Here is a 27,949-nt window from a genome sequence, read left to right on the forward strand (position 1 = left end):
CCTCCGTGTGTGACCAGGGGTATATTACTGAAACATTTGGGTCTTGGTTTCTTTACAGGCAAGATTAGAGGATTGAGCGAAATAATCACTAAGGTTTCTTCTGGCTCTAAAACACAGAACATTGAGAGTTGTTACTGACTTAATAACAGCAACAAGTTATTATTATTTGGGTTCAATAAAAACAAAGTTACGTGCTTCATCAAGGCTGGTGGGAAAGTCTGTTGTCTGCATGGGAATGTTCTAGCGTTGATAGTTTCTCTTCCCGTTGGAGACTTTATTGTCTCCAGAAAATGGAGAAAAAGCCGGATCTCTACTTTGTTGCCATCTGGGAGCCGGTACTTCGCATCTCTTCTACAAGAGCACCTGCCAGCATTTTCCTCGTTACTACATTATTATTTATTACAGACAGGGAGCGTGTTTTCTTCGCGATGGTGAACCTAGGCCATTCTTTGGCAAATGATAGACTCCTAAGTGCTTTGTTATATCTTGTCTTTGCCACCTTCTCCCCTCCCCCAATTCCACTAAGGATGTTTAATTAAGATAGCATGTTCCAAATAGCCTGCATTTTAAAAGTGTTCCCTCTTGAATGCTGGTCATTGTAACTAGATTGTTAGTCCCCGCAGAGCACAGACCGCGTGGTCTATTTCTTTTATATCTCAATGCAGAATGTTGGTCAGAAGCTTTCCCCAAAGTTGCTGGCCCACTTGGAGGTGGAAGACCCATGGAATAAAAATGAGGAGAGTGGCATGTGCATCCAGTTTGGGCTCTGCCACTTTCGCTCAGGGAGGCGCCGGAGCCCATTCATCCCTCAGTTAGTGTCTTTGAAGTTGTGATGATTAACCCTTGCTCGGCTTCACGGAGCTGACAATGGGTGTGGAAATGACTTGACTTTGTGTAGTTCTGTCCAAAGGGGAGCTATTCTGGTTTTCATAGTGTCACTGCCCCCCTGCCCAAGAGAACTCCAGTGCAGGCACTGATGAGCGTGCTGCTTGTGTGTGCGAGAGGCTCACTGCATTCGTTGTGATGGTGAATTGTCCTCACACAGCGTCCCTCTGGCTGCTGTTGCCGGGTTTATCTTGCCCTGTGATTTCTGCTCGGCAGTGCGGAAGGGGCATTTGTAGACTGTGTGGGACTGCAGAGCTGATTCTGCGTGGTAGAGGTAACACTCTTTATTAATGAGGATGGTAAGTGTGCCTGGGAGAGGGGATTAGTGCAGAAATCACTGGAGAATATTAACCATTAGTAAGTTCCCTCACTGGCATTGGATGCATATTATTTTTAACATGAATTTAATAAATGTAGTAAAACAATGAAAGCTTAAAAAAAATAAAGTAGAGGTTAGGAATTATAGTAAGCAGAGTCTTAAATACTATATTACCTTGGTGATATAATTAAAATCTATTGCATATTAAAAAACACCTTGGCTAAAGATATTTTAATTTGTGTTTGCCTTTTCAAATGCCTTTATAATCATACTTTTTCTAATTCTTTTAGATTATGGATACATATTGATGATTTTATCATTTACTTATGATTTTCTTCCTTTTGGTTGAACCAAAATTTTATGTATCCCATTTACAAGTACCGAGCCCTTGAGCTATATCTAGATAAAAGTAATAATAGGTGACAATTTGGGGGCACCATGTTAAACCTGTGTCAACCCATGGCCATTGGTGCCAGTTCAAAGCCAACAGGATCCCCCACTGGGGGTGTGGTGAAGAAGGAAGCTGTACTCGGCGCAAACAGAACTGAGTGTGCTATATCCGCGCGTGGCTGTGGACCAGCTCAGCAGTGTTTCGGTTCAGTTAGGACGCAGCATGGCTGTGAGGTGGCCCTGGGGCACAGTGGCACTGGGGCGAGGCAGCCCTCAGGTGAGTCCTCTCTCTAGCTAGACAGCTTCGCTCTGCTCATTCTGCCCCACTTTGCATGGGTCTGCTCTGTCCTGCCCTGCGCTGGTCTGCCTTGCTGTGTTCTAGAGAGACATTTTTAGTATTTTAGCTTCAGCTGCAATTGCAGCCTTCAGTGGAAAGGGAAACAGCACACTCCCTGAGCCAGAGGGGAGCTGACTTTTATAGACAGAAGTCCCCACCCCTGGTCCCCTGATTGGTCCATCCTCATGTAAATGGAGAATCCAAATCCTAACAGTTTGATTGGTCCAAAAAGCACGGTCCTGATTGGTTAGAATGGAGCCACTCTGACTGATTGGTGAAGCTACTGATGGGGATATAGCTGCATAGCTCTGATTGGATGGGGAAAGCCTCAGTCCTATTGGTTGAAATGCAATTCCAGGAACTCCTTTATTAGTGAGGGCTGGCTCAGATGGCAGGAACACAGTTCCGGGCAGAGGCAGGCAGTTCAGGGTAGGCTTCTCCCTGAGGTGTGGTTTGCATGAGAGGTCCCCATTTAGAAATGCCTGCTGGACGCTGCTTTTAAATTTGAGCCCAGATAGCCACTAGGAGCCGTTCTCGTTAGGTTATCATTTTTACTCAGGGTCCACTTCTGTTATAAGCTTATTTCAGTTAATCCTCACAACCATCCTCGAAGGTGATGAGGATGATTATTTCTAGCTACAGATGAGAAAACTGAGGTCCAAGAGAGGTTGAATAACTTGTCTATGGCCGTAGCTATGTCGATGTAAGAATGTCCAAACCTGTAGAGGATTTTGGTGAAAATGTGTTTGACCCAAACAAGATATGCCTTAAAGCAAGCTCTCCACTGAGAAAATGCTTCTTAGAATAGCAGTCTGCAGCTTCTATTTTTGTATGTAGAGTGGAGGGAATGGAAGGAAGATAATAGGAAGGCAGGAGAGAGCAAGGTGGAAACTAGATTACAGGATGGCTGCAGCCATCTGAAGCTGATGTTTTTTTCAGTGAAATCTCTCCATTTTGGTGGGCACTTACAAGGTGAGGGTCCACGCAGACTGGACTCTGACCGTCGCAGGGCTTGTGAACCTTGGAGGCGTGATTACCCACGTGAATTTTAATGTTTCTTGTGAGTCCCTTTCAAAAAGCTGAAATTAAAAGCAGTCACATAGGAACAGCTCAGATAAGGTCAGGAACCTCTCCCTAAAGCAGGTAAGTTCGGCTTCCAAGAGAAAACCCTCCCAAGTTCATCCAACGAGAAGTAGGGAGCTGGTGGAGCACGGTGGGCCCAGCTGGGACCTAGCAGGGAGTCTGGTTCGGTGGGGTGGGCCAGGGTGGGCTTTTCTGGAATCCTGCTGACTATACCACGTCAGTGCCAATGCGGGAATGTCCAAACCTGTAGGGGATTTTTATAAAAATGTATTTGAGTCAAACAGAGAATACATCTGGAAGCAAGATCTCCACAGACTGAGGCGGAATGCTTCCAAGAAATTACAGTTTGCAGCTTCTTGTATGCATTGGGAATCGAGGAGGGAATGCAGGGAAGATCACCTGGAGGCAGGAGAAAGCAAAGCAGGCGTCCAGTGACCGGAGAGTTATCAAGGCTGTGTGGTCTCCCGAGGGTGGCCATGCTTCAAAGGGAGGGGTGTGAAAGGGGGCAGGTTAAGGGGCGTGTTAACCCAGGCACTTCCACCATTCCGTTCTCCGGGTGAGTGTAAGGTGCACTGGGAACCCAGGGAGCAGGTGGCCCCGGGCCTCCGAGGTCCTCAGCCACTTCTCTTCTCTTGTCCCTTTTAGAGAAATAATAAAAGAACAAGTTTGGACCTACTCTACAGTTAGGGGTCTGAGGTGCACAGGAGACGTTTTTGCGTGTCTCTCCATCACCTTTGTCTTCAGGGGGGCTGTTGTCACTGGTCGGCTCCCTCCTGCCTCCCTGTCTCCTCTTCTCCGTCCCCCCCTCCCAATGTCACCCCGGTCAGCCCCTGACATTCTCTAGGCAAGTGGTGGTGACTCACTGCTTCCTAGGAAGGAGGCTTTCCAGTGACATCCGAAATCTCGGGGCCCTTCTTTAGATGGGAGAAGATGCGCGGCCCCTAATGTGGCCCATCCTCTTTTGCAGCGGGAGGTATTGGGGGGGATGGGAGGGAAAACCGGAGCTGACCTTTCCCACGTGGTGGCCCAGGCCTCGGCTGGCAGCGCTTTCTGGGCGAGTCTGAGAAGCTGCTCTCTGCACCTGGGTGTAGCTGTGGCAACTGTGTTTACCCGTGTCCCCTCCCCGGGGAGAGCTCTGAGGCAGGTGACCTGTCAGCGCTGCCTTCTAATCCCCGTTCCCTCCGCAGGGCGGACTCTGCTGGAGAAGCTGTTCAGCCAGCAGGAGAACGGACCTCCGGAAGAGGCGGAGAAGTTTTGCTCCCGCATCCTCGCCATGGGTCTTCTCCTTCCCTTCAGTGACTGCTTCAGGGAGCCCTGCGGCCAGAGCGCCCAGTCAAGCTCGGCTCCGTTCGACGTAAGTAGGACCCAGGTCTGTCCCTGAGGCAGAGTGCTGTCGGACCAGCGCTGGTGCGTGTGTTGGCCCCATCACCCCATCATTGAAACACCAGCGTGCGGTGCGAGATGCCTTCCTCCTCCAGCCTCCCCCCCGCACCCCAACAGCTCAGGGTGCCTGTTTCTACGCTTGCTTTTTTGCACTGGGGTATTCCTTCTCTATTTTGTCTTTCAACTGCAGTTTACATTTAACATTATTTTGTATTAGTGTCAGGTATACAGTGTAGTGGTTGGACAATTATAAAATTTACAAAGGGATCCCCTGGTATTTCCAATACCCACCTGGCACCATGCATGTTATTACAATATTGGGGACTATACTATTCCCTGTGCGTTACTGTACATCCCTGTGACTATTCTGTAACTGCAAATCTGTGCTTCTTAATCCCTTCACCTTATACACCCAGGTTCCCCCCCACCCCGCGCCCCCCCCACCGCCGAATGCCATCAGGCTGTTCTCTGTATCTCGGAGTCTGTTTCTATTTTGTTCGTTCATTTGTTTTGCTCTTTAGATTCCACATATAAGTGAAATCACATGGTATTTGTCTTCCTCTCTCCAACTTAATTTTTTCACTGAGCATAATGCCCTCTAGGTGCATCCATGTTGTCACAAACGGTGAGATTTCTAGGGTATTTTTATTGTATTCTTTATTTGCTAAACCTCCTGCCCTTACCAGAGGGCCACTCCGGACAGTTATCTAGCCTGCTTCAATCGGTGATGATATCAAGTGGCTCTGATCAGTGTTCCTGACTTGGCCGGCCACAGGCATTCCTCCAGAAGCAGCTCCACAGGGCAACAGGTTTGGTCCCGGGGGGCCGCAGGTCTCCATGGGCCCAAGAATGCTATTTCAATGCATTCATTACTCATCTACGTACAAAATATTGACATGAAGCAGCATTGTCTGCTTTTTCCCCCAGCTCCCCGCCACCAAGAGAGTTAATACTGCGGAACAGTAATTCCAAAGAGATATTCACAATTCATAACGAATATCAGCATAGTTGGATTGGATTATCATTTTCAAGCCAGAGTATTACTAACCTTTCTCAGGTATGTGGTACATGTATGATGTTGGTTGTGATGAGTATATGAATTTCTCATAAGAAAATTGAAGGTCCGGTTGGCCCACGTGTGCTGAGGTTTGGTGAGGCGGAGTTCTCATGCGGATGGGTTGTAGTTCCATTGCTTCCATCTATACCCCCTACTCTTGCAGACGTGTTCAAAATGTATGTGCTTTTGATCAAGGAGTGAACTAAGGTTGAGTTTTGAAAGACAATGAAAATGAGTCCTGTCCGAGATCAAGATGCAATGTAAATAGTAAAATGTCTCTATGTGCCTGTTTTCCTTCTTTCTCTTCTTTACCCATTACAACCTGTGGTCTTCTGAGTCTCTCTTCAGTACTAGGAAAATAGATCACATAAAATAATTGTGAGACCTTGCTGATAGCATAGGTAATACTATGAAGGAAATAAACCCAAGTAATAAGACATGAAAGAAGATTTCCCAAGGATGTGCTGTGACTTGGGAAGCTTCCTTCTTAAGGCTTACCTATTTATGTATTTTTTTAATGACATGGCAGCTAATCACTGCCAGGTAGATCTTTTTCTTCTATGGGAAGAATTGGATAGTTTACATTTTTTCTTCCCTTTTCTTTGTCTTTTGTGAGAGTTGTGTCTTATTCCTAAGAGACAGAACCCAGGGAGTGTGCTGGGCCAAAAGTGTTGCAGAGCTGTGTTCTAGAAGATATATCAATTTGCAAGGTGGAATTAAAATAAATATGGTGCAAACAAAGGCAAACACTAGCTATGTCTAATGCTTGCTTTTTGATTAAAACTATTCCCAAGTTGACTGCACATTGCTCCTTTAAAGCTCAGAAGTACAGTGTTATCATTCATTAAATGCAGAATTGGAATAAACTGAAAAGAGTAAGATAATTCTAATCTTTTTTTTTTCTATTCACTGAACTGGCTGCTTCTTATCCCCTCCCTGCGCCATCCTTGTGTGTTAGACTAGTAATTCCTCCCAGCCTTGTCATTTTGGAGGGCAGCAGCCTGGCACAGAGAGCAAAAAGCAAACAGAAAACAAAATCCCTTAATATGATAAGAAATAATTTCCTCAGAATGGATGGTTTCTCTCCAGTCACTTTATGATTGTATTTCCTCTTACTGTATTCATTGCTATCTCCCTGCACCCCTTGCCAAACTGCACACAGAACAATTACAAAATTAAAGGTGCTCTATTAAGAAATCTTATTCCATATACTTCAACAGCACTCCAGTACCAGAAGTGTGCATTTATTGTATGTACGGTCTAGGGTTTCTTCAAAACTCGGAAGAGGTACCACTACAGGGGGATGTGCAGACTGAGGTGTTAGTGGGGGAATGACAAGGAATGCACTTATCTGTGGAGAGAGGTTTCTGATGATTAGTCTCTCTGCTGAGTCATAGAAAATCGCTGGGGAGGATTGCTAACGAACGGTTCTCTCGAGGACAGTTGCCCTTCAAGACGGGACACCCTTTGAGAACAAGCTCATACCTGTTACTGTTCCCACCCCTGACTTTGCACCCTTCCCTAAGAACACTCACCCCCTCTCCCCTCTGCCTTTCCCCTCTCCATTCCCACATGTGATTAGGGAAGTCGAGGTTTGATTGGGGGTCTTGCTGATTGATGCAGCTTAGGGATCAGCCTCCTTCAGTCCACCCTTCTGACTTCATCGAATTGTTTTTATACATTCAAAGAGCCTGATATTTTGCTTTAGAAATGCTATCCAAAAGAAAGTCACATTTTTCTTACATTTTACCTTAAAGAAGAATACTCAAAGGCAAGGAGCTTCGAGTGATTATGTTAATTCATTTGCAGATGTTTACCAGATGCATTCTACAGGGTGGGCAATGTTTTAGGCTCCAGAGATATGTTAGTTAACAAGAGAAATAAGATTCTTGTTTTCCTGAAATTTCTATTCTTTTCATGGTGGGAAGAGACACACACACACACACACACACACACAAATCAAAGCACAGGTAATGGTATGAAGGAAGGAAACCTAAGTGGCATGATAGAGTGAATGGGGCTGGGGCAGGTGAATGTAGAGGGAAGCCTCATTCAGGAGTCATGAGATGAGGTCTAAGGGAGGGTCATCCTAGGAAGCTCAAGTGTCAAGTTCAAAGGGCCTGGGGAGGGCACAAGCTAGGCACAGAATGAGGGCCTGTGCAGATGAAGTTCCGTGAGAGGAGGACAGAAAGGATTTAGGAGCCATGCAAGGAACATTGACTTTAAAAAAAATGTGGGAGCTTTTGGAAGGTTTTATGCAGGAGAAGAACATACTCTATATTTCACCTGGATCGCATAGCCTGGCCTTTGAGTACTAAAGTGTAGGAGGCAGAAGTAGAAGCTGGACCATGAGGTGGGGCATTGTAGTAGTTGAGCAAGAGGTTGGGGTAGGATGAAGGTGAGGGAGTTGGAGCAGAGGCGGTAGGTGTGGGATGGATTCCGGAGGTGGAGCTGGCGGCCCTTCTAGTGGGTTAGAGCAGGGACAACGAGAAAAGGAAATCAAAGACGACATCATGGTTTTGGGATTTAAGTAGTTGGGTGGATGGTTGTGCCGGTTACTGAGATGGAGAAGCCAGATGAGTTTTAGGGGGAAAATGCTTTAAGGACAGAAGTGGTACTCATTAAATTCTTGAATAAAATTCTTTTTATTTAGAAACCTAACACCTAGCCTATTACCTGACAAGCGTGAGAGTCTGATTTTTGCTGAGTGGAGCATTACTGACTTTCTCTGCTGATCAAAGTTAAGGCCGTGAGGCTCACAGTTATGTCAGCCATCCGCAGGGCGGACAGCCCTTCTCATAGCTCTGTCTTCACAAGCCAGAAAGAAAGAGCGAGCGCCAAGTGCCTAGTAGTATTTATTGTCTGCAGTCGTTTTCCCATTTCCGTTCCTAATCTGGGGACCTAGGAACTCTGAACCTACTTCTTATTCTCAGTATTCTCCCGTTTGCCTTCTGCTTTTGTTTGTTGGTTTGTTTCTGCTTTAGATTTCAGACAGAAAGGATCCTAAGCTAGACCGATTCTAAAGCTAGCAAGAGGAATCACAGAGAATATTTCTGCTTGTGATTTGGTAGATTGTATTGTTGAGGGGAAGATCATAGTGATTCTTTGTGGTCTGAAGAGAGATGGTTTTCTTCTAGAACCTGTTTTAGTCATTTGTCTGATGGGTGGGGGGGGGGAATCTCTCCTGAAAATTTTGCTCCAGTCTCCAACTTCTCAGAAACAGCAAAACCTTCGCTTGTGACAGTCACAGAATTGGAAGTTTGGGGGCCCTGCCCTGCCACCTGTGAGAAGACAGGCGAGTGCCCCACCTGTTGCAAACCACAGACCTGGCTCATTGCCTGTTAGTTGTGAACAGGGGTCGTTTTGCAAGAACAAGTCCAGTATGTGGCCCTTTAAGATCCCTTTTCCTTTAAATGCCTTTATTCATATCGCGACCCCTTTCCTTGGGTCATATTCACCAGCAGCTGTTTTCTAGCAAACCATGGTTATCTGACATAATTGTTGGTGATGCACAAGCAAGCTCTTCTAGGATTTCTTCTGTCATAACTACGTCGGGTGTCATATTATTGCTTTACAGGCAAAAAATAAAGCAAGCTTACGTGACTGGAGGATTTGGGCAGGAGTGTATGGTTGTACCTACTCAGTCCTTTGTAAGTGATCTTAAATGTCTTTTTCATAGAATGTTTTTGGATGCATGTTTTTGGATGCTGGGCTTTTTTTAGTTTGGCAGATCTGCTGATTTTGCTAAATAAGTAGTGATCTCCATTCTTGGTGTGTATTTAAATGGACATAGATTTGGATGAGGATATTAGTGAGGCTAGAATTTAAGAGGAGGAAGACATGAAAGTTCAGTCCAAAAAGGAATAAAAGAAACAAGATCTTGAACCTGTTGAAAGGTAGGTCAGTAATGGTTACCAACAGCAGCCGCTAGCAGAAAACTGATGAAATGTGCTCTCTTCATTGTTACCAGTAGTCAGAATGAATATTCAAGCGAACACGTAGAATCGGTCATTTGTGTTGGAATTAATTAGTTTTCAGAGCAGGAGGAGTACTAGATGCTATTTAGTCAAACTCACATAAATCTTTTTCTGAGAAGCAGTAAAATCTATGACATTTTGCAGCTCTAAGAGAATAAACATGTTTACTTGCTTATTTTTATTTTTGAAACATCGCTCATAGTATTAACTTTCAGAAAGTCATTTTTCTTCTAAATTAAAATTATACTCACTTCGCAGGCCAGTTTTTAAAATTATTTTAGCCGAGTATTTCTTTTTCTTGTAAACGTTTCTCTAATCTCAGCACAGAAGCCACTAGTAAAATGCAAGATTTTACTCACCGAAATTCATTCTGTAGCCGTGTTTTACATCGGTTTCATTAGCCAGGTAACCATTGCATGAATCCATGATAAGGAGGGTAACAAAAGGAAAGATACTTTTCCTTTGGACAGATACTTTTCCAAGGAAGATATACAGATGGCCAATAGAGATGAAAAGATATTCAACATCTCTAGTTACTAGGGAAATGCAAATCAAAACCACAGTGAAAGAGCACTTCACATCTATTAGAATGGCTGTTATTAACAAAACACGAAATGACAAGTGTCGGAGAGGATGTGGAGAAAAGGGAACCCTTATACACTGTTGCTGAGAACCTAAATTAGTGCGGCTACTGTAGAAAACAGTGTGGAGGTTCCTTAAAAAATTAAGAATAGTGCTGCTGTATGATCCAGCAATTCCTCTTCTGGAGATTTACCCTAAAGTATGAGAACACTTATTTGTAGAGAGATACATACCCCCATGTTCATTGCAGTGTTATTTGCAATGACCAAGATGTGGGAAAAACATAAGCGTCGGTGGCCAGATTAATGGATGAAGACAACGGAGTACTACTCAGCCATAAAGAGGGGAAGTATTGCCAACTGCGAAAACATGGATGGATCATAAGCGTAGTTTTCTAAGTGAAATATGGAAAAGGACAAAAACCATATGATTTCATCCCAATGGGGATAGAAAACAAAAAGTAACAAACGGGATGACAAAGCAAACAAAAACTCATTGATACAGACAACAGCATGTTGGTTGCCAGAAGGGCGAGGGGTTGGGGGTGAGGCAACGTGCGGAAGAGGGTCAGATACAAGGTCATGGAAGAGGCTAGACTTCAGAGGGTGAGCACGCAATAGAGAGCTCCAGTGTTGAGTGTTAATCTTGTGCACCTGAAAATTGTATAATGTTATTAACCAACGTTATCCCAATACATTTAATGTTTGAACGATTTCGGAGAGGGAGCTGTTACACTGATTCTGAAATCTAGTCTGTGGAGAGGAAGGCCCTCTGTCACTCGAGTTGAGAAGCTCCGCGTACTGGCTGGGACTCCAAGGCCCGCAGGACTGTGGGGGGCAGGTGTTGAGGGGAAGACACAGGCCCATGTGACAAGGAGCTTGGTGAGTGTATGGCCGAGGCGGTCAGTCAGTGTCTGTGACGAGGAGGGACAGGTGATGACAGGGCTGGATGATGGGGGCTTCACGGGCAGAGAGGATTTTGCACAGGGCGGGCTTGGAACATTCTCTGGATGACCGTGGGGTCTGGATTATGAGGCCATGTATATGAGAGGAATAGGGACAGTCTCCTTGCAGTTCAGCCATCACTTGCTTGAATGTGATCTTTTCTTTATATACAATTTAAAATTTTTTTTTGTCCGTTCCATTACAGTTGTCCCAATTTCCCCCGCTTTGTCCTCCTCTGGAATTGGTCTTTTAAGTTACCTTCTTAGGCCTCTCCATTACTGGTCTCCTGCCCAGCCTCCTTACTCTGGCCTTGTGATTCTCTGTTCGAGGCCGTGCTCCTCTCCAGGGTCTATTTGGCAAGGTCTGAAGATGGCTTTGTTTATCATAATGGGGGGCGGGGTGCAGCTGGCATCTAACGGGTAGAGGCCAGGGATGCTGCCAAATGTTCTCCAAGACCTCCCTCCCCTTCCCCGACAAAGCTTTACCCAGTAGAAAATGTCAATCGTGGAGAAAACCCGGTGATGTGCCTTCTACATAAAGCCGTCAGAAAACTGCCAATTCCTCGGACCTCTGTGACCTGCCTCCTGCCTTCAACACGTGCGTGCTTGTCCAGCTGAAGACCCACACCCCTCTCTGGGCCTCCAAACTCATCCTTCACCTGCAGAAATGCCGTCGGTTTCCCCTCGGGGGCTCTGCCAGTGCTGACTGCTTCTGTCCCCCTGTTATTTCCAGTTACATGTATCAGCCTAAGTAGAGAGGGAAACTGTAGCAAACTTGAACGACCAGAAATTGAGTTCTTTTGGAAAGAGCGGAGGAATTGCCGTTTCTGGCAATGCATGCTGTAGCAAGGCCCAGGAGAGCCTCTTGAGGGTGTAGTTGGGAGGGAGTCTTTGGCCTGGAGTTTTCTCTGTGGACCTCTGCTTCTGGGCTTATTGCCGTTCCTTCTTAGTCTGTTTGCTACTTGCAGTTTTACTGCTCTGATGGTCAGGTTTGCGCCCCCAGCCCCCCAGCCCTTTCTGGGTGGAGTAGAATGTGAATGGAGAGAGTAGGAAACGCTAGGAGTGAGGCGAACGCAAATTGTGAAGGTGAATCTGTCCGTCCCACTTGGTGCCTTGGCCACGGCCGCTCCACAGGGACGACACGCTCTCCCCGGTGCTGAGAAGCACATAACTCCCGCATCTGTAGCTTTAGTTCTCTGTGTTCATGTGCATGAACGTTTGGCTGTCCGGAGAATGTGGCATGAATGAACGAAAGTCCCACTTTCTGTAACGCCTCCCCAGAGGACAAGGACGGCAGTTGCATGCAGAGCTCCTGAGCCAGGGGAACCAGAAAGGGCGACAGGTTGGTTTGGCCCACGGCGTTGCCCTTCTCTTCCACAGACCTCACCGCAGGGAATAAGTCGGGTTTTCCTGGTTGGCTGCTTCTCGTGGGATAAAAGTTATTGAAGGGAACAATCAATAAATGCAAACACAAAGAACACTCTCTACTATTCTTAGTTAAAAGGGGCATTTTCATTTTTTTTAAAATTTATAAAATAGATTTATGGCCTAAGTGGCTATGTATCAAGAAGTGCCAACTCGGTTTCCTTCCTCGCAGACCGCTCACTTTTTCGGTTTCAAAACCAATCACCCTGCGTTAGTGACCTGTCTCTAGCACAGGGCTGAGTGTGTGGTGGGTCACATTACATCTGGAAGGCTTTCCAGGTATATTTTAAACATTGTTACTTCTCTAGACTCCGTCACATTTGTCATTATCCCTGCGATGTATAGTAACTGGTCCCAGGTTACTGCTCAGTGGGGGGGGGTGTGATTGGATCCTGTAGTAATTGGTACCCAACTTTTTACACACAGGAGTCTAAGAACATATGTTCTGGGATTATTTTGGTTTTTCTAATTTGATGTGTGACTCAGTACATTTCTAATATGTTCCACTTTTTATGTATTTGATTTTCGAAGCCAGAAGAGGTGATGTCTTCCCCATTATTCTGAATTCCAGAGTATTGTTGCAACAGTAGGGTTCTGATTGTAATTCTCTCGTCGCAGTTTTCTGAGCTTAGAAGAAATGCTACTTCTGTGGATTTTAGAATAATCCCCAACCATAAAGGTAATCGAAGTGTAGAAAAATTGATATTTATTTTTATTTTTTATTGTTTGTTCTATTATAGTTGTCCCAATGTCTTTTTTCCCTTTTGTGCCCCCCTACGCAGCCCGCCCCTCTCTTGCGGTCACTCCCCTCTCCGTTGTCCACATCCACACGTCACTCATACGTGTTCTTCGACCAGCAGTCCCTTCCCCTCCCTTCTGCCATTCCCCCATCCTGCCTCCCCTCCTACAGCTATCAGTCTCTTCCTAGAAAAATTGCTTTTTAAAAACACATTAGTGGCAGTCACACTGTTCAAGGCCGTTCCATCCTTCCTTCTTTGCAGTATCTTTTGTCTTTCACCACCGGAACCTTTCATCTGGCCAACAGTGCCGGGCGACTCAGAATTCGTGTTGCATTTATATGATGGACTTTTACGGAAACGGGCGACTCTGCCCAACTTGTCACGACTTTTCTGGTCCTTCTCCTGAAGGGGCATTGAATACTAATTAGTGCCGTTGCCGTGCTCGCCTTTCTGGTGGCTTTCCTTGTCTTTTCTCAAGAGCCCGGAGCTGCAGAGAATCGTGAGTCAATGGCGAAATGGAGACTCCTTGGGCTGAGTGACCATCACCCAGCCAGGAGCTTAGGGGGTTAGTGTTTCCTCCTGAGTTTTACAGCACTTTGGAAACCTGACAGATTTATTCCCTTTTTATTAACATTATCGTCTAGAGCAGGGGTTGGCAGAGTTTTCCAAAGTTAGCCAGCTAGAAGGTACTTTAGGCCTTAGTAAATATTTTACGGTCTCTGTCGTAGCTACTCAGCTCCGCCGTTGTGCTGTGAAGGCAGATGTGGACACTGTGTAGGGAATAAGCGTGGCCGCGTGTTCTAGCTAAACTTAGTTACAGAAACAGGCAGCTGGCTGGGCTTGGCCTGCGGGCGCTAGTTTGCTGACCCCAGGTGTGTGCTCAGGTGAGGCATGTAAAAACTGAGTGTATTGTGCAAGTTTGACTTTTCTTTCTGTCCCTAACCACGTGTGGTCAGCTGTCAGTCACACACTATTGGCTGAATTTTTCCATGAAAAATGCAGATGCTCTCCTGTGCTTATCTGCTTACTGTCAAAAGGATTAGCAGACACAGTGGCTCGGTATTTTTTTTAATTTATTGATTTTCAGAGAGAGCCAGAGAGAGAGAGAGAGAGAGAGAGAAAGAAAGAAAGAGAGAGATTTGTTGTTCCGCTTATTCATGCATTCATTGGTTGATTCTTGTATGTGCCCTGGCCGGGGATCAAACTTGCAACCTTGGCACCTCGGGATGGTGCTCTAACCAACTGAGCTACTGGGCCAAGGTAGTGGCTCAGTATTTACTGGAGGTGATAGAAGGCTTCTGAGCTGTTTAGTGGTCGTTATGACCTGGAGCGTAGAGGCTCAGCATGAGGAGGCAAGAAAAAGGGGGCATCTTAAGAAAAAATGCTAGATGGCCCCCAGAGCCATTTATGAAGGCTTCTTAAAGAAGGGCTTAGGAACTGGAATTCAATCTTGAGGGCATTAGGAGCCACGAGAGGGTTTTAGGGGGAGGGGTGTGAAGTGATCAGAGTCTTGTTTTAGAGAGGACATCGGGGTGTTTGTGGAGTATGGACTGAGGGGTGTTCTGTGGGTATGGTTTGGAGGCGGGAAGATTCTGAGGAAGATGTTGCAATAATCTGGGGGTGGGGGAGTGGGTGTTGGAAATAGCGCCTGCAACTACATAAGCGGAAATGCGGAATGGAAAACATGTAATTCTAACGGTACCTAGAGGAGTGGTTGGCAAACCCCAGCGGATATTGGGATCACCTGAAGGACTTGTTAAACCACACATTGCTGGGCTCCACCCACAGACTTTCTGATTTTTTGGGTCTCAGGTGGGGCTGGAGAACTTGCGTTTCAAGTCGGTTCCCAGTAACAGTGATGCTGCTGACCCGAGACCACACTTTGAAGAGCGCTGCTTTGGAAGACAGAGGTGGAAAGACTCAGGGACCTGTTGGATTGCGTCAAGGTGAGGGGGAGGGCAGACCCAAGGGTAGCCCCAGATTTCTGGCTTGCGTGACCCGGTAGAGGGTGGCACCATGTACTGTGTATAACGCACAGGAGCAGGCTGAGAAGGTGGTTCAGTTGAGGTTTCACTGAACCTGAGCGTGCACTGAAGGATAGGCAAAAGTGATCGGTTATTTGTGTCTAGGGGTTGGGAGAGAGATTGAGGACTTCAGCGTGTAGGTGCTACCCGAGGCCATTATGTACTGGACAGTGCCCGCAGAGTGAGAAGCAAGAAGCTTCCGACACACAGGCGAACATTTATGCAATGAACAGGGGGAAGAGCTGCAAGGAGAGTCACAGAGGTAGAACAGAAAAAAGGAAGATTAAAAATAAAGTGATATACAGTGTTGCCAAGAGGTCAAGTAAGGTTAAGACTGAAAAGCAGTCACTGACTTTATGAAACATTACTGTGAATAACCTCACGGAGGGGGATCCGAGCAGGGTGCTGTGGCACTGAGGATTGGGTGGCGGGGCAAGGGTGCCTGTGGGGAGGGGGAGGGGGATCAGCTGGGCACGTGATCGGCTCCAGGGGTTCTGTGTCAGGGAGAAGAAACACAGGGTGGGTGGGGTACGAGTGGGGAGTGAAAGCTCATTCCTGCTTTTTTTTTTTTTCTTTTTCTTTGTCTCCTTTTTTTTTTAAGCATGGGGAGGGAGTTAGAACACGTGTAGGTGCTGATGGAGAGGGTAGAGAAGGAAATGCTGAAAATTAGGGAGAGAAAGGAGAGTTGATACTGGTTGGTCCTGAGAAAGCTTGAAGAGGCGGGTTGTGTTAGCACAGGTTGGGGGGCTTGGCCCGGGACAGGAGTAGGAACACCTGTGTGAACACAGACGCGGGAAGAAGGGTCCAGAGGGTGGCGGGCTCTTTTAGGTGGGTGATGGGAAGTAGAGGGAGTGCTGCTGGCTCCCTTATCCTGTGTGAGTTAGGGCTTGTCACCTTCTGCACTGGAGTAGGTGAGGCCAGGTGTTTAGAAAGTAGAAGGCGCTTCCTGGGATGCTACGGAAATGGGGCTGAGAACTGGACAGAAGGGCGCAGGGGTGTCTGATGAGGGCGGGCGGATGTGGGAGGTAATGGCTCCGTCCCAGCACTCGGGGTGGCAAAGGCAAAACGTTGCACTGGTCTGAGGTTAGCACTTTGCCCAGGTGGGTGCATCTGGATGGTTAGTGAGAGTAATAGCGCCTGGGTGTTGGTGTGGGAGAGGCAGAAAGAGTGGGCTACACAGGTAGAAGACACCACCAGAGAGAGTGGGTGGTAGGAAGTCGGGGAGTCAGGATTCTCAAGGTCTGGAAGAGAGGCTTCAGATAGGGTGGCTTCGTGTATCTTTTGACAGGTAAAGTGGTTTGTGGTGGTGACGAGGTGGAGAGTGTGGCCTACAGAGTGCGGCCAGGTGAGTGGACTGCTGCCTGTGAGGTCGGGGTGAGTTCAGGGTCAAGGGTGGTTCATTCACACAGCTCTGGTGCCATCCAACATTATCATGAAGGGTAGACTTTAACTTGGGAACAGTTCCAGAAGGGGTCCTTCAGTCGACGATACATGGATTGGTTTAGAATGATAACTCATGCATGGAGTGAACTATGAGCATTTACGATACAAGCAGAAAGAAGGATTGCATTCACGTCTAGGTGTCTCTATTTTAATGTCAGTCCTTTCTCAGCAGGAAGCGGGGCAAAACCTTGGGCCAGGTCTGGCTGGCAGATGCATTTCTGTTCTTGCTGTGCGTGTATCCACTTCACTCCCTCGTTGCTGCCTCCTTTGTGAGTTATTTGCTAGGCCTGGGTCCCTTTCCAGTCTGTGACCAGTCTGCTGGGCATGGTCACTTCCTTCCACTGGTGCCTCTATTTTTTAAAAATTAGCTTTAGAACTTAAAAACGCATTATGGTTATTACATACCAGACACTGTCCTAAGAACTTTACAAATATTAATTCATTTAATCTTCGTGACAACTCTGATGAGATGGATTTTACCCCCATTTCACAGGATAATGAACTTGAAGTTCTGGGAAACTATGCGCATGCTCTTTCTTGCTTAAAGTTCAGTGACCAGCACAAAACCTGCAACTGCCCGGGGGTGGGCAAAAGTAGGTTTACAGGTGCATTGTGATGTTTTTAGTTAACAAAGAAAGCTGTTGTAGTAACCTGCGTGTCTTTTCCACACACGCGCCTGGGTTTTTGCAGTTCCGGCTGTCTCTGACAGTAACCCGTCATAGGGTAGACCCACGCCCAAGGCCCTTTCCTTCCTTTGGGTGCGTATTCTGTGAAATGGTCCCTAGGGCGCTGTTTCGGTGGAAATGACGTTTTTCCCTGTGCTGTATTCTTTTAATTTGTGATGTTTCCAGGATTTCATATGTAGAACAAACTGATGTACAGCAGCTTCTGGGTGAAATGCGCTGGGAGCCGTCTCTCCCACTTGGCAGAAGTTACTGATTTCTGATGCTTCTGGTTCACATTACCCCACATGCTCCCAGGCTACGGGAAGGATTTTCCTGTTCTTACTGTTTCAAGCCACGCATCTGTGCGTTGTCCACACCTAATTGGTCTTCTGCTTTGCAGTGGGACAGTAAGATGTCAAAGCCGGAGAAGTCCTTAACGATGATTTAATTTAGTCCAGGTCTCCCAAGTTGACAGATGAGGTCCGGGAAGCTCAGACAGGTGCAGTGGCTTACCTGTGGTGGAAATAGTTTCGGCAGAGCCAGCACCTCAGTCTGCTGACACCCAGGCCCATTTGCTTTCCTGCGGGCCACACTGCTTCTCCCCCCTGAGATGCATTCTGGCCTTCCTCATGTTCTTGGTGGTTAACGGTCCCTGTGCCTTTATTAAATATAGCTGGGTAACGAGCATTCGTTTAACTAATTGCATTATTTCTGAGTCAGGTGAATGTTAGGAAGAATCTTGGACATTTGTAGAGAGCACTGAAAAAGGTGCTGGGGATACAGCCTACCAGGGACTCAAAGATGGAAGACAGCCTGAGAAAAGGGTGGCGCTTAGGGTTAGCAGCCCGAGAAGGCTGCATGGCGAGAGAAATCTGCCCGAGAAGGAAGGACCAGAGAGTGCACTGTAGGTGCTGTGGTGGAGAGTAGACCTCAACAATGAGAAGTTTTCTGTGATACTTCCAGTGGAGAACCTGGCAGCACCAGTGCCTGAGGGCACAGGGCAGTTTTGATGGTTGATGGAAGAAGGCACCGACCTGGGGTGCAGATCAGAAACTGTTAGCCTCCTGCTCTCTTTGAAGTTGGGACAGAGCCCGCATGTCAGCCTATGTGGGAGAAAAGGGACCGAGTTCTTGCTGTTTTCTGATGCTCAGAGTCTCAAGGTACCCGTTGGGCAGTGTTGAAGATCCTCTTGGAAAAAAGTTACCTAAAGCAGAGTCAAGACAGACTTCTGAGGTTAGAGACGAGAATAATGGAACTGCTTTGAATCTGAAAATGGCATCATGTTTTAGTAAATAGGGACTGTGTGTTGATTGTGTGCATTTATTGGAGCTGGATGGGGAAGAGGACATGTGAGCAAATGAAGAGCTGTGCTCCTGGGATCACTGGATGTGGTGGAGAAAAGCATGTTTTTAGTATCATATTAAAAATGCAACCGATATATGCTACAGTATGAGGTGTTTTTCAGATTGGAAATAGATGGCAGCAGAAGCCACGCTGAAGTTCCAGGTGGAAATCCCGTTAAGTACCCGAGAATTCTACAACTCTTGACATAGTACCTGGCCAATAGGGGGCGCTCAGGAGACAGGGTCTGAGATCTGGCAGGAAGTCACAGAGGGGCTGACCTTTGGTGCTTCCAATTACTCACTTTTCCCCGGGGTAGACTGGGAAACAGAGACACTGGCCTATGTATGCTGCTTTTCAAAGTAGTTTTAAAAAGTAGATACTCAGGCATATAATGTTTGACTGGCTACCTGATAAAAATTTTGCACTCCATATAGGCTGCATTGATTTGATATTTAAGAACTCGCCCCTGAATTAGTGGGCAACAATCTGGTAGCAATATAGTGTTATTTCAATTCACAACTGCTATGGGGCGCGTCCTTTATTTTTAATTTGTTATTTTCAGTATGTGACTTTTTTTATTGCGAGTACATCCTTAAAAATGGTATCGTGACAAAGCAGGGATTTCGCACCCCTTTTGGAGATAAGGCGGTGAGGACCTGCTGGTGGGTGCTGTTTTCCTCGGTGTTGGCAGGAAGGTGGGAGAAAGAACACATCCCGCGGTGAATGCAGGTCAGCGACACCCTTGGGTCTGTTTGGGGTCCCCCGGTCTAGTGGTAGGAACGGAGGGGAGAGTCAGAAAATTGGAACTTATTCTTGTTTCTACGACATGACATCGTATTCGGTAATGCACACGGTTTGTAGCTCTGAAGGTCCTTGCAACGAAACTAAATTGATTCCTTACTTAACATTTCTCCGTATGTTTTTGAGAAAAAAAAAAGTCCTTAGCAACAGTTACGGAAAGCTGCGAGTGGTCTTGAGTCCTTATGTTCAACATTAGGGGAGCTTTTTTCTCTCTTTAACAATATATTTCCCCAGAGTTGGTCTTACGGATTAGCTTTTTACAGCGCTGTTAACCACAAAAAGCACCGCTAGCAGCCAGCGTTTGCTTACTAAAGGCCAAGCGCTGTGCTAGTAAGTGTTTATCACTTCAACTGATTCATTTACTTTAGCTAATTGTATTTATTTAATCCTACTTCTGTTTTCTGATGTGAACACTGAGACTAGGAGAGGGTCACTTGCCCTGTCAAACAGTTTTGTAAGCGGCAGAGAGGGAATCAAAACCCAAGAAAGCTGGCCCCATAGCTTGTGCCTTCTCTTCGCCCTCCGTGGCCAGTGACTGCTGTGCCCTGTGGCTTCAAAGGTTCATCTAGAATCTCTGGCCTTTTTTTCTTTCCTGCTGCCGTCACTGTGTGTAAGCCGCCTTCGCCCTGCGTCTGAGATCCCCCTGAGTCGTCTCCTGGTTCCTCCCTGCCTCCCCGTTTCCTTCACACAAGGACTATCGATGGTGGGTCACTTGCTGGAGATGCTTCACCCTCCGATTAACACCATGGCCTACGAGGCCCTCCGTCACTTAGCTGCCTCCTGGTTAAGCCTGTAGCTTCATCCGATATCCCGCTCCAATGCATCAGATGCTACCAGGGGAGCTTTCTAAAATTCTGGCTAATTCCTGGGCTCCAGTTCCAGGAATTAGTCTGGATTGACTAGGTCTGAGGTTGCTCTCTGGATGCTGGGGTTTCTGATCAGCCAGGCTTAGGAAAGCCTTGTTCTAGAAAACGTGTTCTGAGAATATTGTGGCTTAGACGTGGAGGCCGCTCTGGGCCTTTTGTCTTTAACTCCAAGGAGGTCCTGCCTTCGAATTCTCAAGGGTCTGAGCTTCACTGCTGTGCTAGAACTAAGCTTAACGATGGAACACTTTCCCCCGGCTGCTCATTAAGCTTTTGGTTCACTTCTTGTGTGCAATTGAGAAACTGCTAGGGGAGAAGGGGAGAGGGAGGGGCTGGGGTGCGGAGTGGGGGAGGGAGAGCAACTGGGGAGAGAGATACTGAGATTGAGATTGAGTTGGTCTCCAGGCAGTTAACAGAATCGTCAGTGGAAAGAATGCTGCCTTTCATTTCTTATGGGGACTTGCTCCGTTTAACTTTTTCATTGTTTTTGTTTGAAAAACCTTAAGAAATATAAAATGCAGATATTCAGACTTACAAATTAACTGAATAAAACCCTATCTTAAAAAATAGTAAATTTAATCTTATATGATACTTACTGTAACATCAGGCAAATATCCCCAGGTATTTCTCTCCCTTTGCTTCTTCCTTTATGTATTTATTGGCATGTTCTTTTGAAATGTACTTTTGAAGTACAAGGGGTTATATAGACCATTGAAATTATAGAGTTTTAAGACTGAGGATAAGATCAAAGTTTCAAATAACCCCATAGAAAAATCTTAAAACCTTTTCAATGATCTTGTTTATAGGGTCTGCATTCTAGATCAAGAAGTTATTATGGGATGCATGTATGGATATAGATAGAATTATTTTCATAGATTTATTTTTACAGATATTTTAACCTCTATTCTCATCACACATACCGAACATGTCTGATGTTACCTGTAAGCTATTTACTTGTGCATATCACGTGCCTGCATGGACTGAGCAAGGTACCATGAGCATGACATCGCTCCCTTTCTTTATTCCGTTGAGTCCACGCATTTCCACCACTGTGATTTATTCTGCCACAGGGTTGATTTTTATTCCCACGTTTTTGCCGAAGAGAATATCAGGTTGACATTGCTTCTTGGCCTGTCTCTAAGCTCAGCATATATGCAAATATAGCAGCTGAGGTGCTGCGTTTTCATCAGAAATAGAACTCCTGAGCCTCTTTTTGTAATTTCTTCTCATTCATGCCCAGGGATCCAAGCAGGAAGTGTTTAGCTCTGCCCTCTGCTGGTTACTTTAAATTATGGAAGGAAAATTCTCTGAATAGTATTAATTTCCAAGCTTACAGAGTGGCTGGAAGACAATTTCAACAATGCAGAATCCATGGTCATACTTTTTATTTATTTTTATTTTAAAAATTATTTTTATTGAATTTATTGCTGGGACATTGGCCAACAAAATCACATAGGTCTCAGGTGTGCAATTCTATAACACAGCGTCCTCACACCGCACCGCGTGCCCCCACCCCAGGGCAAGTCTGCCTCCACCACCGTGTGGGCCCCCTTTCCCTCCGGCCACCACCAGCCTGTTATCTGTCTGTAAGGTACTGGGGTTTTTTAAAAATTATTTTTATTTTGCTTAATCCCTTCCTCCTTTTCACTCAGCTCCCCAACCCCTCTCTGTACCTATTAGCCTGTTTCTATTTTGTTAGTTTATTTCATTCATTAGATTCCACATATAACTGAAATCATACGGTCTATGTCTTTCTCTCACTGGCTTATTTCACTGAGCATAATATTGACCAGGTCCAGCTATGTTGTCACAAAAGGTAAGATTTCCTTCTTTAAAGAAAATTTTTTTTTTACAGCTGAGTAGTATTCCATTGTGTGGATGTACCATAGCATTTTTATCTACTCATCTACTGATGGGCAGATGGGCTGCGTCCAAATCTTGGCGACTGTAAGTATCACTGCAGTGAATATAGGGGAGCATCTATTCTTTCAAATTGGTGTTTCAGGTTTCTTCAGCTGAATACCCAGAAGTGCCATTGCTGGGTCACAAGGCAATTCTGTTGTTAATTTTTGAAGTAACTCCGCACTGCTTTCCACAGTGGCTGCACCAACCTGCACTCCCACCAACAGTGTGCCAGGGTTCCCTTTGCTCCACATCCTCACCAACACTTGTTGTTTGTTGATTTATTGACGATGGCCATTCTGACAAGTGTGAGGTGACAGCTCACTATGATTTGAATTTGCATTCTCTGATGATTAGTGACGATGAACATCCTTTCACATGTCTATTGGCCACCTGTAATTTTCATTTAGAAAAAATTTTAAATCCAAGAGAAATGGAAGAAAAGCTAATGCTCAAGAAAATAACATTTGTGGGTTTTTTTCTTCCAGTACAGATGAAAACAAATATGGATACAGTTAAGGTTACAATTGCATTAGAGAAAATAATCAAGTGTTTTAAATGCTGATATAGATAAAGTTAAAGGATTTTCTTGTACATTTCTGACAGCATTTAGTTAAAGCTCTTGGTAACTCCCTTGAGTTTTAGGTTAAAAGAACACAACTTCCTTTTAAAAGAGATTTTTCATTAAGTTGAATTTGCTAAACAATGATCTCCTTTAGCTAAAAAATGAATCTCCTTGAAACATTCTTTACTTTTAAGGATTTGCACAGAATGTTGCGAAGGAGCGTCTGTCAAGACACAAAGCTCATGAAATGCTTACAGACAGCATAGGCTCCAAGTTCAAATTCACAGTCACAACTTACAGGTCACTGGCCCCTCAATGTAATCAAGCAGACACCGATGCATACTGCTGGTGGAAAACAGTCTCTTCCGCCCCCAGGAGTAAAACGACTCTCCATTAAACAAGTCGTCAGTGTATCCCACATCCTCCGTAGCTATAACAAGCAGCAGCGTCTGTCAGCACGAGGAACGTTTTCACAAAACAAGACCACGCAAAGCACGAGAAAGGCACACCCTGCTCAGAACCTTACTGATTAGCGGCTTTAATTAAGGTCAACTTGAGACGGAATAATAATTTGAGACTAAAATGCAGCTAAGGAGTACAGAGCTTGGTGACGAGAATTGATGTTGTTTCCAGACTCTGTTACTAATTATGCTGCCTCACCAGCACACAGAAGTCCAACTCAGGGACCTCTAATGGCCATTTGCATCATAATAGTTAACCACCTTTTGAGTCCTTACTTCGCTAAGGATTTCAAATGTTACTTGATTTTTATAACACCCCTGGGAAGCATTAGTGTGTCTGTTTTAGAGAGAGGGAGACTGGACACTTTAATTGGCAGAGAAATGCTTCCCATCGACTGTTGAGCTCTCAGGTGCCTGCTCTTGACCATCGTGCCTCTTACGCAGAGGTCTTTGAGTCTATTTTAGAATGCTTGTTACAGGCTGCGAGTACAAACATGTTAGCATAGCCCCAGCATGGTCAAAAGCAAAGGCAAAGATACTGCCAGGAGCCTTTCCCTTGTGAATTGCTTCAGAAAAAAAGTAGTGTTCAGTAGAAACAAGATTGAGCTAATAAACTGTCTTCCCACTGGGCCTATACATGGAGACGGTGTGGATACATTTGTTGGTTTCTAAGTCCCAATTGTTCCTTTAGTATTAAGCACTTGGTCTTTAGAGATGGCTTGTCCAAAGTCACTGCTTTATTTTGTTGAGTTGTATTTGAGTTCTGCAGATCCAAGCGCTGCTTGCGAAGGCAGGCCTCGGTTTCGGTGATGCTGGTAATAGCTGTAGCCATTCTACTGGCTACTGAATTCATTTTCCCCTCTGAGCACCATCCAGGGGTGTCCAACCTGCAACACGGGCTGCACACGGCCCAGGATGGCTGTGAATGCAGCCCGACACAGAATTGTAAACTTACTTAAAACGTTACGAGATTTTTTTGTGATTACCTGTTGCAATGTATTGAATGTGTGGCCCAAGACAACTTTTGTTCTTCCAGTGTGGCCCAGAGACACCAAAAGGTTGAACTCCCCTGAGAGGCTCTCGAGTCTGAGTAGCAGAGCTCATTACAGATCTTCTCCTCTCTTCCGGCTTCCGTCTGTGCGGCTGGCTGGCTTGGTGACACATTTTAAGGCTGAGCCTTTATTTTAGCTTCTCTTCCTGTGAGAAGAGACTCAATAGGCAGCTGTAATATATGTGCTAGTTCTGCTTCGTATGTGTTTTTCTGGAGCAGATGATCAAACCTCACCTTCAGCTAATGCCTTGGAGAAAACGTAAGCTCTGGTCTGGACTCGGAAGGAGGGGAGCCCTACAAAGTCGAGGATGCGGCCTACTGCCGGACTTCCTTCTGGTTGGGGAAGTTTCTCCAGAGGCATTTAGACTCTCCCCCTCAGCTGGAGACTTGTCGGTGTCTGATTTTAAGAGTGGGTTGCTAACGAGTGTGATCTGCTGCTCATTGAGCAGAGCTGTGTAGCGCTGGCCAGGGGCTGTGGACTTTTGAACGTAGCACTGGTCCAGGTTCGCCCTGCCCTCAGCCCCCTTTCCTTCCCGTGGTTCATTGTCGCCATGGGCTCTGACTTACAGTTCACACCCCTGTCCCCCTTCATCTAAGTCAGGCCTGATTCTCTCTCCTCGCCGGGCCCAGTCTGAACGTGTGTGCCCTTCTCCAGGCCCGTTTGATACTATGAGCTCATTTTAAAAAACAAGTTCGCCCCACCTCACAATGTATCTTTTACTGCTTTCCTTAACTCAAACTTGGCTGTCTTTTATCAGACCATAGTTTCTGAAATCCACTCCTTTGTCGTTGTTCGCTTAGGATCTTCTAATCCCATAGTGCCAGGGGCCAGGAGTGTGTGTGTGTGTGTGTGTGTGTGTGTGTGTGTGTGTGTAAGAGAGAGAGAGAGAGATCCAGCAATGATGTCATACAGTAATGTCTGCCAGCCTCCTCTCTTCCCCGCCTCTCCCACCTGACTGGTGTGCTCAGCACCATGGCCCCGTGTCCTGTGTCTGCTTCTGGTGTGAGCCGGAGGGTCAGGCACACATAGCATCCCTAGAAACTAACGCCCTGCTAGAGCACCAATTTAGGCAAGTCTTTTTCTGGAACTGTCTGCTTTCCTCTGCAGATCTGTGCAGAGATAAGCTTGCTACTGTGGGATCATTTTTCAGCCTTTGACTTTCTGGAGTTTCTGCCCTGCTCCTCACCACCTCGTCTTCTCCCACTCAGCACTCACTGGAAGGGGCCACAAAACAGTGGCCATGAGGCCCACTGAATTTTTTTAAAATTTTACACCCCAGGATGTGTTTACTGATTTTAGAGAGAGGAGGAGAGAGAGAGAAAGGAAAATATTGATTGGTCGATTGGTTGCTTACTATACATGCCCTGGCCAGTGACTGAACCCACAACCTACCTATGTGCCCTGACCTGGAATTGAACCCGTAAACTTTCGCAACCTTTTAGGGCAGGAGACAACACTCCAACTAACTGAGCCACTCAGCCAGGGCCCACTGAATTTGTAGGAGGCCCAATCTGAGCTGCCTACTTCCTCTTTCCTGCCCCCCTGCCTGACTGGCCTCTCCCTGTTTCAGATGCCTCACTTCTCAGCAACTGTGCAGCGTACTCACTCCGAGGTGGGACCCTTTCTGGTTTTACTGGGAAGTTTCCAGTTTTATGGGAACTTCCTCAATATGAACTAACTCTTCTTGCAAAATGTTTGTAAAAGTTGCTTCTACTTTTCTACCACTATTTGTTTCCTTTAGGATCCAATTTCCAGTCCCATCAAGTTATTTGAGATATTTCTTAAAAGCTGTCTGTACCCCTTAGTTTTGAGAATTCACCTTCCTTTACTTTTAGTAGGATTTGAGGTAATTAATGCATACTTCCTGAAAACTCTTCCTCATTTGGCTTCTGCAAAACACCGTTTTTTTTCCCCTTTCTTTTTCTTGCTGCTAATATGTGGATGTTTCTCAGGGTAAAACCCTTAGAATTCTCTTCCCAGCCTCCTCCCCTTCTCTGACTTTATACATATGTGCCTGCTACTGACTTTCGTGCAAACTTCCAGCTCCAGCCATGTTTGCAAGCTGCAAACGTCAGCCTGCTGAAAAGCTGGCATCTTCCACTCCACATACCTGAAATCAGACTCCTTTGCAAAATGTCAAGTGGTCTTACTTCCTCAGAGCGGCGTTACTGATCTCCCTTTCTCCCAGGGACAGAGCCTTGGGTGCACTGATGGCATGTGGCCCCTCACCTGTGTGCAGCCTGCTGCATGAAGAAGGGCCAGCTCTCAAGCCCGGGGGGAACCACCACCACTCCGAGTTTGCCTCTTGCCTCAATTAGTCCCACTATTTCCTGTCCCCATAGTTATTGCGACTCATCTTGAGTCTGTGAGGCTGCTTTGCATCTCCTGGAGGCGGCGTATAGTTGGGTCTTGTCTTTTGATCCAGGTCCCTCCTCTGTGCCTTTTAATTGGTGAGTTTAGTCCATTTACATTTAGGGTGATTATTGACATACGAGGATTTCCTACAGGCATTTTATCTTTTGTTTTCTGGTAGCTCTGTGCCTTTCCCCTTGTGTTTTGTCTGTTATGTTAGTGTGCTGGTATTCAATGATTTTTTCTTCTGTTTCCTTTCTATGTGATGCGTCTCAGTTCCAGAAGTTATTTTTTCATGTGGTTACCATTAGGTAATATGCAAAAGAAAGTTTCATACGTAAGGTAGTCTTTTTCTTCTGATTGCATGTTATCTCCCTTCTCCTGTGGAAGTTAATGCCCCCACCCTGTATGTTGCATCGTCGCAAACTGTCTTTCTATGCTGCGCATTCATTTGCAAATTGCAGTAGCTATTGTCTTCTTTTATTTAATGCTTTTACTCCTTTAGCCCTTATATTATATTTAAGTGTTTAATATCCTTTTTAAAAATATTTTATTTATTTATTTTTAGAGATGGGGAGGGAGGGAGAAAGAGAAGGAGAGAAAGATCCATGTGTGGTTACCTCTTGAGCGCCCCCTACTGGGGACCTGGCTTGCAACCCAGGCATGTGCCCTGAATGGGAATCGAACCAGCGACGCTTTGGTTTACAGGCGGGCACTCAATCTACTGAGCCACACCAGGCAGGGCTAATATCCTGTTTATAGTTGTCTTGATCACATTTTTGTATCCTTTTGTCTCTTTGTTTCAGGCAGAAGAGCGCCCTTCATCATTTCTTATAATGTAGGCCTTATGGCAGTCAATTCTTTCAGCCTCTACAGTCTGGAAAAACTTTTATTCCTTCATATCTGAAGGATAACTTTGCAGGATATTACTATTCTTGGCTGGTAATTTCTCTCTTTCAATAATAGAATATTTTATTCTACTCTCTTCTAGCTTGTGGGGTTTCTCCTGAAAAAAATCCAATGATAATCTAATGGGGTTTTGCTTATCGGCTACTGTCTTCTTTTCCAGGCTGCCTGGAGACTTCTTCCTGTAATTCATTTTTGACGGTTTTAACGATGTGCTTTGGAGAAGACCTTTTTGGATTGAGATAATTAGGTGTTCCGTCAGCTTCTCGGATGTGAGGATCCCGTTCTTTCCATAGGTTTGTGAAGTTTTTGTTGGTTGGTTGTTTGGATGAGCTGCCTGCTCCCTTCTGGTCTTTTCCTTCTTGTGGATCCATTATTCTTATATCACTCTCTCCAATGGTGTCTGATAGTTCTCATAGAGTTCTTTCTTTCTTTTTTAAAATTCTCAAT

General features: G+C 45.7%; 1 protein-coding gene across 2 annotated transcripts in view; it reads left to right on the forward strand.

Annotated features, from left to right (window-relative positions):
- Positions 1-27,949, forward strand: part of FMN2 (formin 2) — a 266,913-nt gene that overhangs the window by 17,810 nt on the left and 221,154 nt on the right. For both annotated transcript variants that reach the window (XM_053912937.2, XM_053912938.1), the window contains exon 2: positions 4,202-4,368. In XM_053912937.2, coding sequence (XP_053768912.1) covers positions 4,202-4,368 — 167 coding nt within the window. The remainder of the gene's footprint in view (positions 1-4,201; positions 4,369-27,949) is intronic.

The sequence above is a fragment of the Desmodus rotundus genome, chromosome 10, assembly GCF_022682495.2.
Source record: "Desmodus rotundus isolate HL8 chromosome 10, HLdesRot8A.1, whole genome shotgun sequence".
NCBI classification, from domain to species: Eukaryota; Metazoa; Chordata; class Mammalia; order Chiroptera; family Phyllostomidae; genus Desmodus; species Desmodus rotundus.